At 39.7% G+C, this 12,135-nt stretch overlaps 1 protein-coding gene across 1 annotated transcript in view; it reads left to right on the forward strand.

Annotated features, from left to right (window-relative positions):
• The window catches only part of LOC129088805 (inactive N-acetylated-alpha-linked acidic dipeptidase-like protein 2), a 422,940-nt gene that overhangs the window by 371,304 nt on the left and 39,501 nt on the right, over positions 1-12,135 (forward strand). The window contains exon 13 of the mRNA XM_054596036.1: positions 6,069-6,162. Within this exon, the coding sequence (XP_054452011.1) occupies positions 6,069-6,162 (94 nt within the window). The remainder of the gene's footprint in view (positions 1-6,068; positions 6,163-12,135) is intronic.

Raw genomic sequence — 12,135 nt, forward strand, 5'->3', positions numbered from 1 at the left:
ACCCAAAGTAAATTCGTCATAGCGCCTAATTTTAGTTCAGTGGAGGAAATGAGTGTTGGTTTCTATTTATACATTATAAAGGATATTAAATTTTGCTTTTTGAAATGTAAATGAATAAATGCAATTAAATACCGAGTCATCCCTGATCCAGACCAAAGCAAACACACAGAGTTTTCACACGGTTGATTTAACCGTGGACTGAATCCAACACAATCCCACCTTAATGACTTTAAATTAAGGTGTGCCTTAGATTAAGTCTTGTTTGGTTTAGAGACAGAATAAACAGGTTGTAGTAAAACCAATGCAGTATGAAGAGAATGAAGAGAGAAGAGGGACGGAGAAAGAGTCCAAAACACACATTGAGACACAAAGATAATTTGGGCAAAGGTCAACCGGCTGAGGGATGAAAATGTAGTTTCAATCCAACAAAGGTAAAGTGACATTTCGATGTTTATCAATCGTTTATTTTTTCAGAGTACATTACAGCTTATGTTGACTCACAGACCAACCCAAATCACGATTCAGCCTCTGCCTTTGGTTGATTCATGCTTTTTGTTGTTAAATTGACAAAGGAAAATAAGCTGGCAAGGTAAAGGGCTGAAAACATTGTAAACACAGCGTGCACTTAAACTGAAATTGTTTTTCTAGGGGACTTGAATACAATTTTCTGCTGCCCCCGTCCACTGCGGCTTTACCTCGCCATCAGACTTTCCTTTCTGACGGGGAACTGAAGAAGTTATATCACTTTCTATCACCAGACTCCAACCACAAAAACAGTAATTTCATCTTGCAGAACACCCCAACTTAAAAAATTCCAAACTAACCTTCTCAGTTATTACCAAACTTAGCAAAGCTAACATTGACTTAGCTAGTGTTAGTGGGAACATTGCAGATGGAGTCAACCTTTAACTTAATTGAGTTCAGTTCAATTAAATCCTTCACAATGTATCAAGGAAGAACAGACAGAAATGTAGGAACAAGCATTTGGTAGCCAACATAGACTGTATCTAAGAAGTGAAAGTATTCATGGAGAAGTCACTCATTGGATTGTGATTGGCCTTTTAAAGCCAGTCATGGCCACTGCTATCTTGAATATCGAGACCATAAACCCATGTTTACAATGTTTACTGAGGTTATAAATCAAGTGAGAAGTGGGGTCATTTTATCGTAGACTTCCATACTATAGGACTTTGTTTTGCAACCAGAGGAGGTGCACCCTGATGGCCATTAGAAAGAATGCAAGTTTAAAGCACTTTCGCATTGGCTTCACTTTTCAGACCCGGAGGTTGTCGCCTGGTAGCCAAGGCCCTGTTTTATGATCACCCCCAAGGGTAATTCTAAAAAGTCTTTGCAAAGATAACAATAAACTTGCAATATAAAGATTGAATGCCCAGTCATTCCAGCATTTAAAATTGCACATATTGAAATGGAGAAAGCTTAATGTGCCTAATAGCTGTGTTGCAGAAATCCACTGCTCTACAAAAGAGGAATAGTTTCAGTGGTAGGTTACAAATATGTCTTTTGAATAAAACAACTGTTGGAGTTGCAGTTAGCAGGCTCGCTTGAATTTAGGGTGAGTTTTTCTCCCCTCAGTATCTCATTATTGAATGAAATTATGTGGGATGTAATCTCCTGGATACATATGAAATACACCAGAAGCTCAAAGAGCCAGATAGAGCGAGTTGGAAGATTGGTGGTTCCTCCAGTCGATGTCGATGTGTCCTTAGGCTCAACACTTTACCATCAGTGTATGTATTAATGACATCTAATTTTAAAGCACTTTGATTGGTTGGAAGACTAGGAAGGCGCTATACAAATACACCTGTTGAAACAAAGTGCTGTAGAAATGCATTGCAGTGAGAAAAACTAAAGCAGAAAGTCTAGATAAAATGGGAAAAATCTCTAGGGAGATGCGGTTAACATGGGTTGTCACTTCTTCAGCAAGTTTTAACTGTCAATATATATATATATAATATCTGTCAAAAGTACAATTCTAGATTACATTAACCTCAAGGGCAAGAATGCTTACCGTGGCTTGGAAACACCTTCAGCTGCTCCAGCTTGTCTCTTTCATTGGCTATTATGGTCATGCTTGGATAGTGATGTGTTATCATCCACCTTTTAACTTCTTAATATGAATCATGTCTGAAATTTTCAGGGCAGCCCCAATGACGAGAAAGGTTCGAGAAGTTTAAGACTGGATCTGTAAAGCCCTCACATTACCAGATAATCTGGGCCGAACATCGCTACCAACCATGATCCCAGACCAGATTCCCCCTCCAATTCTTGGATGGGGTTAATCAGGGTTAAATTGACCTTAAACTACTGTAGTCTGAGTTAACCACATGCTTCACAAGTTTAATAAAATATCACTTGACACACTGAAATAATACAAATATGAATGAAAAGACTGCTTTTCTGGCTTTTTCATGCAGTTGGATAATAATGGCCAATCAAAGGACAATTCCACAGCTTGGGGTCACCGTGGGTCTTAATGTTTGACCCAGGTGAGTCATTAAGCTTTAGTTATGACATGACATAGCTAGATGAATATTGGCTACATAAAATAAATAATTACTCTCCTTTCCTTCCTCTATACCAGATGGATTCAGAGATAGTGTCAACAGTTTAATGGTGATTCATCCCTGAGATGTTACTTCTTAGACTGACGGTACTGATTCCGTTATAATCTCAAAGGTCAGGTCAGGAGAGGAGATGATGGGAGGGAAGGTCATGACAGGAGAGAAGGAGAAGAAAGAGGAAACTTCAGAATAGATACTCAGGCTAGTTTGTCATACCTTCCACTCCACTCCAACTGTCATCTTTCTTTAGTTTGGATTGTCTTTTTCTTTCTGTTATGTCACAGCCTTTTTTCTGCCTTTCTTCCTCCATCATTATCTCTTACTAACTCTCCTCCTCTCTCACTGCCTCTCTCTCTCTGTCTGACTCCTCTGCTTTGGAAGGAGACGATCCAGAAATAAGGCCATAAATAAAAAATCAACGGCCTTTTCTGTCCCACTTCATTACAGGCTTTTGATGTATGCTTTCTGCAGGAGTATTACTCACCATCCTCAAATCAATGCTCCAATCTATACCCTGCCAGATTGATTTCAGTGGAAGTGACAACAGTGTGGAGAGGTGCGGAACAGATCTGAACACTGTAGGCCATTTTCCAAATACTAGCAGAGTACTGTTATATAAGGACAGCTGCTTAGGGAGATTAAGTGGGATGCCAGACATCATATAGGTACAGAGGTTTGAAAACACAATATAAGCTACTTTTCCAGTTTTGGTTGAAATCTCAATTCGGTCCATCGTTGAGGCCAAACATCTAAATATAAAACAAGAAATCTCTGTCTGTTCTCTGTGTTTTTCAAACCCGTCCTAACAGCCAATGCGTCAAATAATGTGAATGGATCAAAACAAACTAGCAATACATGTGAATTTCCCCTTGTTTCATGCGCACAGGCTTTTCAATATAATCTTCTGTCTTCACACGAAACAACTCAAGTTTAGGCAGCAAGACTACTTGGTGAGGTCTAGGAAAAGATTGTTGTTTGGGTTAAAAGAACTGTGGAAGTGCCGTTACTCAAGTATGCAAGTTACTTGAAAAATAAATCAAGGTTTACCTCTTGTTTCCCCTTGGAAAGAACAGCTGTTTCCTGGCTGAAGGACCGTTGTTGGTTGAAAACACTTGTTCATGATCATGTGAATAACATACAGAATGATTTTGTTGGACATCTACGACTTTCACCACCCTGGCATGAATCGTTAATGTTGTTAGTCACGTGACTCATTTGTCACTCGCTAGTCACGTGACTAGGTAGTCAGTTAAGTTAACGTTAACCATGCTTTTTTCCTAAACCTAACTTCCTGTGAAGACAAAAGTTTATTTTGAAAATACACTATGCATGTATGGAGAACACACCCTCACAGACAATAAAGCTAGAGGGGTATGTAGAGCTTCATAGTTTGAAGCTTAGGAGCAGTGGCCATTGGTGTGAGAATGTGTTGATTACTCACATACCTCTAGAAGTGCTTATATGATCTACTTCACACTTGCTGTGTCACAGTCTGGGTCACCAGGACTCCTGCTCACCTGTTCCAAAATACTACATATACCAGCCCAGGTCCTTTGTCCGTTTGTCTTCCTTTCTGTTTGGAGCTCTGTACCAGTTTGCCCATGTCCTTGTCTGCTGTTTCCTTTGGTGGACTCAAGCCAGTAAGCGACTTCAATTATATCATTGCATTGTTTCTGCTGCCTCCTCATCTATTTCTGCATTTGGATCTATCCCTTGCTTCCTTCTATACAGACCATGACATGGCTGGTGTATTTGCTGGGGAGCCCATTGAGTGCTTTTTTGAATTTAGTGCAAACAAGCTCACTACTCTATCTGTTTCCCCCACGTGTCAAAGTGGCTGCCAGTGTTCTCAACTTGAATGAGACGATGAAGTGAAAAGAGTAACGTTAAGTTGCTGTGGTAGCTTGAAGTGCATCTCCCTACTCTGTCTTGCTAACTGAGCTGTAAGTGCATCTGGTGGTCTGTCCGTGTCTTGTTTGTTTGCCAGTGACTTTCAGGTCTGTATCGTGACGTATGTCTGACAACAGTGAGAGTGAAATATCTCACTGTTGTTCAATAACCGCAGCACGGAAAAGATAGCAGTGTTGCGCATGAACATGCATTTATATGTGCGTGCACAAAATTAAACTCCTTAGCAGCCTGAAAAATCAAGTAAAATCAAGTTGCCTTTTTAGCCAGGCTATAGTATAAATAGTGAAAATCTGTTGAATCAGGTTGGAATTGGCAGCAGATCAAATGAAGTCTTGTTATTTATGGTTCTATGCTTAAATTTGTCAGCAGAAGAGATGCTGGATCGGAGTAGGAGGTTCAGGTAGGAGGGCCCCTTGGCAGAATTAAGCTTAGGGGCCCAAGGAGGTTAAGGCCGGCTTTGTCACTAACATGTATCTGTCATTCCTCTGAAGAAAAAGTACACACTAAGTGGTAGACTATACAGTTCAGGTATATATTTTTATGTGCTTTGTGGGCATTTGAAAAAGTTATTTCGTAGTACAATAAGTAAGAAGAGTAATACTTGTCATATCTAAACATTATAATAAATGTTGGGGCTCTTTAAGTTGAAGTCCTCCCCTGATGTCTTTTTCCATGAGCCAGACTGTATTTCACTAGCGATTCTCACTGTGAGTAGCTGCGACTTTGGTGTGTGACGCAACTATTTCATGTGGCAGTTTCATGCTGAGGACCCAAGGAAGTGCAGTGGTAAGTATTAAGTAGTTTGTATGAGCGGTTCTCGAGAAAGCTGCAACCAGCAACACCACAGGACAAACATTCAGCCCATTCTGAACCGGCATTGAACGGTCACTGCACTTATAATTAAAAAATAACAGAACTGTACAGAACTGTAGCCCACATTTTCTGTAAATGAAAGAAAATGTTAGAAGTAACTTGTAGGGTTTCTTGTTTTTTTTACTGCTCAAAACTAGTTTGGAGAGAAAGGTGATTTAAACAGGCCCTATTATGCTATTTTCCAGGTGGATATTTTTATCTCAAGTTACAGTTACATGTTTACATGCGTTATGCTCATAATCCGCCTTGTTTTTCTGATCCTGGCTGTCCTGCAGCACCTCTTCTCACCCTCTCTGTGAAATGCTCCGTTGTAGCGCTTGCTCCTCCCTCCAGAAAGCAAAGTCTGCTCTGATTGGTCAGCTAGCCTGCTTTGTTGTGATTTATCAACATTTCACATTTCAAAAAATTCTTCCTTCGAACCTTCTCCTTAGGCGTGGACTTCAGGTTTTACACTCTACTGACCTTTTACATGTAAGAAATATATATAAAACACTAAAGGAGAGGGAAAAAGTAGAAAAGCATAATAGGGCCACTTTAAAGTGTACATATTGTCCGTGGTCTTCTTACTGGCCTTATACAGGAGCTTTCAACCCCATCTCCCTTCGACTTATGACTTGGATCACTTGTCATAACGGAAATAACATGATACCGGGAGGAAATATAACTAACTTTATCAAATCCCTTTTTGTTGTGTTACTACAGATGACAGCAGAAGCCATTCTCCGTCTGGTCAATGATCCTGTGCTGCCATTCTACCCTCTGGACATTGCCCTGGATGTTCAAAACAAACTCAAAGGTAACACTGATAATGATACAATGGTAGTAATGGTGGTGATGGTTATGTGCATGGTTATGTCATTTGATCAGGTCGTCTTGTGGAGACTTCTGACCTGAGAACATGTACAGAGTCACCAACACATCAGATAAACCTTTAAAATCTCAAGAGTGAAATAAACAAATAAGCTTGGGAGTAGTTTGCAGATGATTGCATTTAAATGGGCTATAGTACCTGATACTAGTTCTGCATAGTGTACGATGATAGACAGGGTTTAGTTGCTGTAGTAATAATGGCTCAGTGTGACAGAATATCTCTATTATGTGTGAAGACATAACTGTTGATTGAATGATAGTTTTAAGGTTACAAACATACAGACAGCCTTTCATTTAGACAGAAAGTTTTTGATATGATTTCAGATTTTTAGGTCAAATCTCATTTTGAATGAAATCAAGCCAGATTAGTTTTTGTTTATATGCCAGATTACGAGAAATGCCATGTACTTGTTCTTATCTGCATTTAAAACAAGTCTATGAATAATACTTGATCATTGGAAAGCACTAAAGGCACACTGAAGATAAATTACAGCATGGTTTGGGGAGGAGCCAGGGGCATGTAAAAATCAACATTACGGATTAGGAGGAATAATGTTACCAACATGTAATGTAAATGGTAATGGACCAAGAATAGGCCCCTGCAGCATCCCGTTATGGAGTATAGTGGGCTTGAATCCACCATCTGACACAAGAAATTTGTTCTTCCTGTAAAATAGGTAAGGACCCAGCTGAGTGCTGGGTCGGGACCATTGGGACCTAAAACTGTAGTTCGTGAGGTAGGATGAACTAAGACAAATAAAATAGGGGAAGATAAAATAGAATAAATAAAATCATCCCCTCTGCTGGCAGTAGACTTGTCCATGTTTGTGATTCGTCATGTGCTGCAAACACTGCCCCTTTCATGTGAAAGCTCTTATAGCCAGATTGAGATTATTTTAAGCCCAACCAGGATGTTTTCCTAAACCCTAGATAAGTGGTTACGTTGCTTAGACCTAAATTTTGTTTTGTAGCATACTGTCGTCCCGTAAAAAAAAGTTGTGATGAGCGACACAAACGAAAGGAACAATTAGTGTCGCTCAGCACAAAACCAATCGATTGCATTTTGTGACTTTTTCACGAACTGCTGTTAGACTGTGTTGGATGATAACACAGCACATGCTTTGAATTAATTAGATAAAAGTCTGCAGTGTTCTAAACAGACTCGATGAACACTATCTCAAGGACTTGATATTTGACTTGGAATTGCAAATAATTCCATGTGAGCATTTCTAAATTAACCTTCCCAGACAGACAAAGTAGGCAGCAAGCACCTTCACCCAGATTTTATTTTTAGCTAAAATGCGTATTATTAAACTATCAAAAAAGAGTGTGTTCTGTGAGACGAACAGACAGTCAGAACCTCTCAGGATTGCGGCCCTATGGAGGCCTGCGTTGAAGGTGAAACCCATCTTGAGGTTGGCGTCAAACTTTAAGATGAGGAAAAGCAGCTGGCACCGGATGATTTGGCTCCGCATTGGGGCAGGCGGTTCAGGACCTGACTCTGGAAACCTCAGCTTAGGACCCGATTCCGGCTGAGCGTCAACTCAGAGCCTCAAAACAGGAAGCGGCTTGTCGTAGGCTTGAACCCTACATACAGAAACAGGATTGACATATGCCATGGAGCTTGACCGAGGAGAATCTGGGTCGCTGGCAGCAGGGACTCTGTGTTGCTGAACGGCCTGGGGGATCGATGTCTCATCGACTCACGCTTCCTTCTAGGGCAAGTTGTCTGGTGGCTAGCTGACTGAAAGTCTTGAGAACCTCCCAAGGCGAGGCTGGTTCCCAGGAATGGGTTTGGGACTGGACAGGCTCAGGACTCAGTCTGCACTTGCAGACTGTAGGTTGGCTGATTGGGGAGCAGGCTGAGATGCAGGCTGGAAACTAGAAGGCTGGATGCTAGTTGACGGGGAATCCGAAGTGTTTAAAAAGTTCTATAGCCACTCAGGCAAAGACCGCCAGAGCTGCCACTTTGAAACCCACTGCCCGAAAAGTGGGATTTTCCGCAGTAAACAGCACTGTCAATGCCATGGAAGTTCAGGTTAACGGATGTTCTCAGGAATTTGTTGGCGAGGAGTTTTTCTGAAAGTTTAATGAGCCTGAGCTTAGCAGTTGACCTCCCCCTGGCACTAGTCCATGGGAAACTTTCACATGTAAATAAAAATGCTGTGAGCTATAAAAATGCAAATCATGATAGTAAGGTTACACCTTTTTTCTTAAAGGTAATAACTTCATTTGAAGAAAATCTATCTATATAAATAGATCAGGCTTAGTATAATTATAGATTCAGACTGAGGGGAAAGATAAGTGTTCCTAAAATGCCTTATCTGAGTGATTTTTCTATTTATTTTATGTCTCTTTAATTCAGTCTGTAAATATTTATTTATATTTTCCCAATTTCATTAAATTATTGATTTCCTATATTTTCTAAATATAATTATTTTTGATAATGTTCCAATCACAAAATACAATCCTATATCTTTATGCTTTATATCTGTGAATGCACATGAATTTAACTTTACAATTCTTTCATATAAATAACGATTAGCAATGAAACAGCAACATACTGAATGGATGATCTTCTTTTGCTCAATACAATTATTTGAAATATTGTAAATATAACTTAAATTGTAGCTTGAATAGATTTTCCTTATGTAAATTGGTATGCAATGATGAAATACATTGTTTGCCACTAGCCATGGTCAACTATTCTATAAAATAAGATACACAAAATAATACAATTAAATTCAACAATTTATGTGAATAATACCATCCAATGAGGTTCAGTAACTTGTTTTACAAATCAAAATATACATACCTACAAACAGACATACAAACAGACATAAAAACAAAATTTTCAAACAAAAATGTTACAACACATATATTACATTTAAAAACTTCTTAAGAGAATTCTCAATCATTTGCATCTACGCCTACACACGGCCGAGTCCCCTGGATGATTTCAGCTGGGTCTGGATACAGCCTGTTGCAGGAAAAGTCTCTCAACACTGCATGACGTTAGAGGAAGCCAGGTTATGATGGCCCTGTTACCAGCTTTGTTTTTGAAATGTTTAGTTCCTCTATGGCTGATAGATCGCCTAAGTGGTTTTGTTGCCTAAATCTAACTTCCTGTGTCGACAGTCACAAGTTTATTTTGAGAAGACACTATTTATGTCGAGAGCGTTAATGACACGCCGTCGCTGACATGCTCAAAACTGATGCTGGAGTGTCATAGTTTATAGTTTGGGGCCAATGACCAAGCAGCAGTATGGGAGTGAGAATGTTTATAATCTTGCAGGTTTGACAGTGTGATTCTGCACTCTGCATCAAACAACAAGAGTCTTGGACTCTAGACATAACACTGTCCTATGCACAGCATAGTGTGTGCGTGTGTGTGTGTGTGTGTGTGTGTGTGTGTGTGTGTGTGTGTGTGTGTGTGTGTGTGTGTGTGTGTGTGTGTGTGTGTGTGTGTGTGTGTGTGTGTGTGTGTGTTGGTTTGTGAGAATGTGGCTGATGTTTTGGACTTTTATGCAGAGGCATTACTCATGCCCAATGTCCAGCCACTCAGCCTGAGCATCAATCCCCAACGCCCTCTCCAACAAGAACACACAGAAAGCAAAATTCTTTGCTTTGCACACTTCAACCTGATCTTCCAGGAAGGCGCATACACACCTACACACACTAAGCCTTTTCTCTCGATTTTTTCTCCCATAAAATGGTTTGGTGTTGGTTCATGTGTTCAGCTAAACTTTTCCATCTCTACTCTGATGCCACATCAGTGGAGCAGAGCAGAGAGTCGTCAAAAGCTTCCCTTTTTTCTCTGTAACCAGACCTTCTAAATATGCACATATTGGTTTAGAAATTGAAATATTTAGTTCAATGTCTATGCTAACCCTCCATACAGGATGATTACTGATATTTGTAATGCACCATGTGATGAAATCCACAACTGGCAAGGTATACCTGGGAGCCAACACTGTAAACTATGTTAATATGTCAGGTACAGTATGCTTACAGTGGAATTTGGTGTACTGTAATTAATTGTAGGGCCACCACTTATACTGCCGTGTTATGATGTATTGTAGGATAGGGGAATTACATATCAAATCAGACACGTGTTAAATCCAGGAAGGTTGTGTATGTACATCAAGTGATTCACACATTTATCGCCCAAAGAGCGCAACTTGCATAATAGCAAGAAGGCAGCACTTTAGTCAAGGTCTGAATTAGACCCTGTATGAATTTACATTGTCAAATATTCAGCAGTTAGCATGCTGTACAACCTCTCAGGCCTTCTTTACCAAAATCAGCTTATTCAGTCACAGTCTCAGAGCGTGAAAGACTCTGTCCTTGAATATTAAGATGACCTTTGAAAGACTATGCACAACAGAGGCTTTGATACATTTAGCCTGCGTGCTCTCTTCGTTTGCAAACTCTGAATAAATAAAGTATTGATGCTTTTGTTACGCACCAAGAAGGACCCACAAGTACAGGAGTTTTCAGAGTGAGATTTTATGAATAGATAATCAATATACTATTTAACTTGCTCTGCAGCACATAAGTGTGGATTAAGAATAAGGAAATGCACTGTGCAGTATTAGTTATTCATGCTTGAAGTAAAATAAATGTCTATCAATCATTTACATAATGAGACAAGAGACTGAAAGAGATGAAGAGACACTCTCCATCACATATAGGCTACCGGTGCTCCAACTAGAGGCCTCAGTTCATTGTACCACTGAGGCCATTGTTCAGTGGCACAGGTCCACTGGCCCTGTCAAAGCAAGTAAGCAGCGTCCCATTAAGGCCTACATTGAGTGGTCATGCTTCCCCGTCTGAGATAATGGGTAGATTATGACCTGAGATAGAAATGACGGATTATTACACCTGGCAGTAGCCTCTGTCTGTTTCTTCATCACTTTGTCTGCTCCCACAATCTCCCCTCTATCAATTTAATTCAAACGCACTAATTCACAAATACGTGAAAATCAGCTCATTCTCGTATTTGCGTAAATTGAAATATTTCAATATTTTAACACTGTGTCGCGAAAGCCAATCAGCGCTGAGATTATCCTGTGTCATCACTGGCGTCCTGCGGTTGTTGAAACAGAAATTGGGTAAAAATATATTGTAGCTCTACGATACCTCATATTAGAAGAGAGACCAGACAAAACCATACATATAAATACATGTGTATAAAACACATGGTACAAACAATGAAAACAACGCTGCCATATTTATGCCTTTATGACGTTTTTGTTGACGTTATGTTGAAAGAGCAGCTACAATGTTAGCATGGCCTAGCAACACTCGATCCGAGAAGTCATCCATTCTCCATTCTGAATACGAGCAATTTAAAAAGTGTTTTTATTGTTGTCTTGCGGATATACCATACAAAGCATGAATTCAGACTTTTTACAAATAGGCATCATTATGTAGTTATTTCGGCATCCTTTTTATATGTTTATTGCAATAAAATCACAGCAGAATTCTAGTCTAGTGCAAGTGACGCAAATAAGCTGAAATGATCCCACGATCAAACTACTGCGAGTAACTCAACCCGAAAATTCCCTTTATGTTGGTGTGAACACAGCGTTAGTCAGGCAGTAGTACAAAATAAAGTCACTAAAACTGTGTCATGGTGAAAGACAGTTATTTTACTGTCATTTTACAACAGAGATGCACATAAAAATGCAGATTGCATTCCCATTTTGCCACACAATAAAACACAAAAATACTAAACAAACAATATCATATGTGCGAGTGGAGAATGGAGCAACACTACAACAGCGTGCAGCTGTGGGGACAGTTTATTCTACTCTCTCAAATATCTATTACTCCGCACTGAAAAGACACAATATTTTCCACCACAATTCTTGAAACAAAGTTTTAGACACTAGAG

The sequence above is a fragment of the Anoplopoma fimbria genome, chromosome 3, assembly GCF_027596085.1.
Source record: "Anoplopoma fimbria isolate UVic2021 breed Golden Eagle Sablefish chromosome 3, Afim_UVic_2022, whole genome shotgun sequence".
In the NCBI taxonomy this organism is placed as follows: domain Eukaryota; kingdom Metazoa; phylum Chordata; class Actinopteri; order Perciformes; family Anoplopomatidae; genus Anoplopoma; species Anoplopoma fimbria.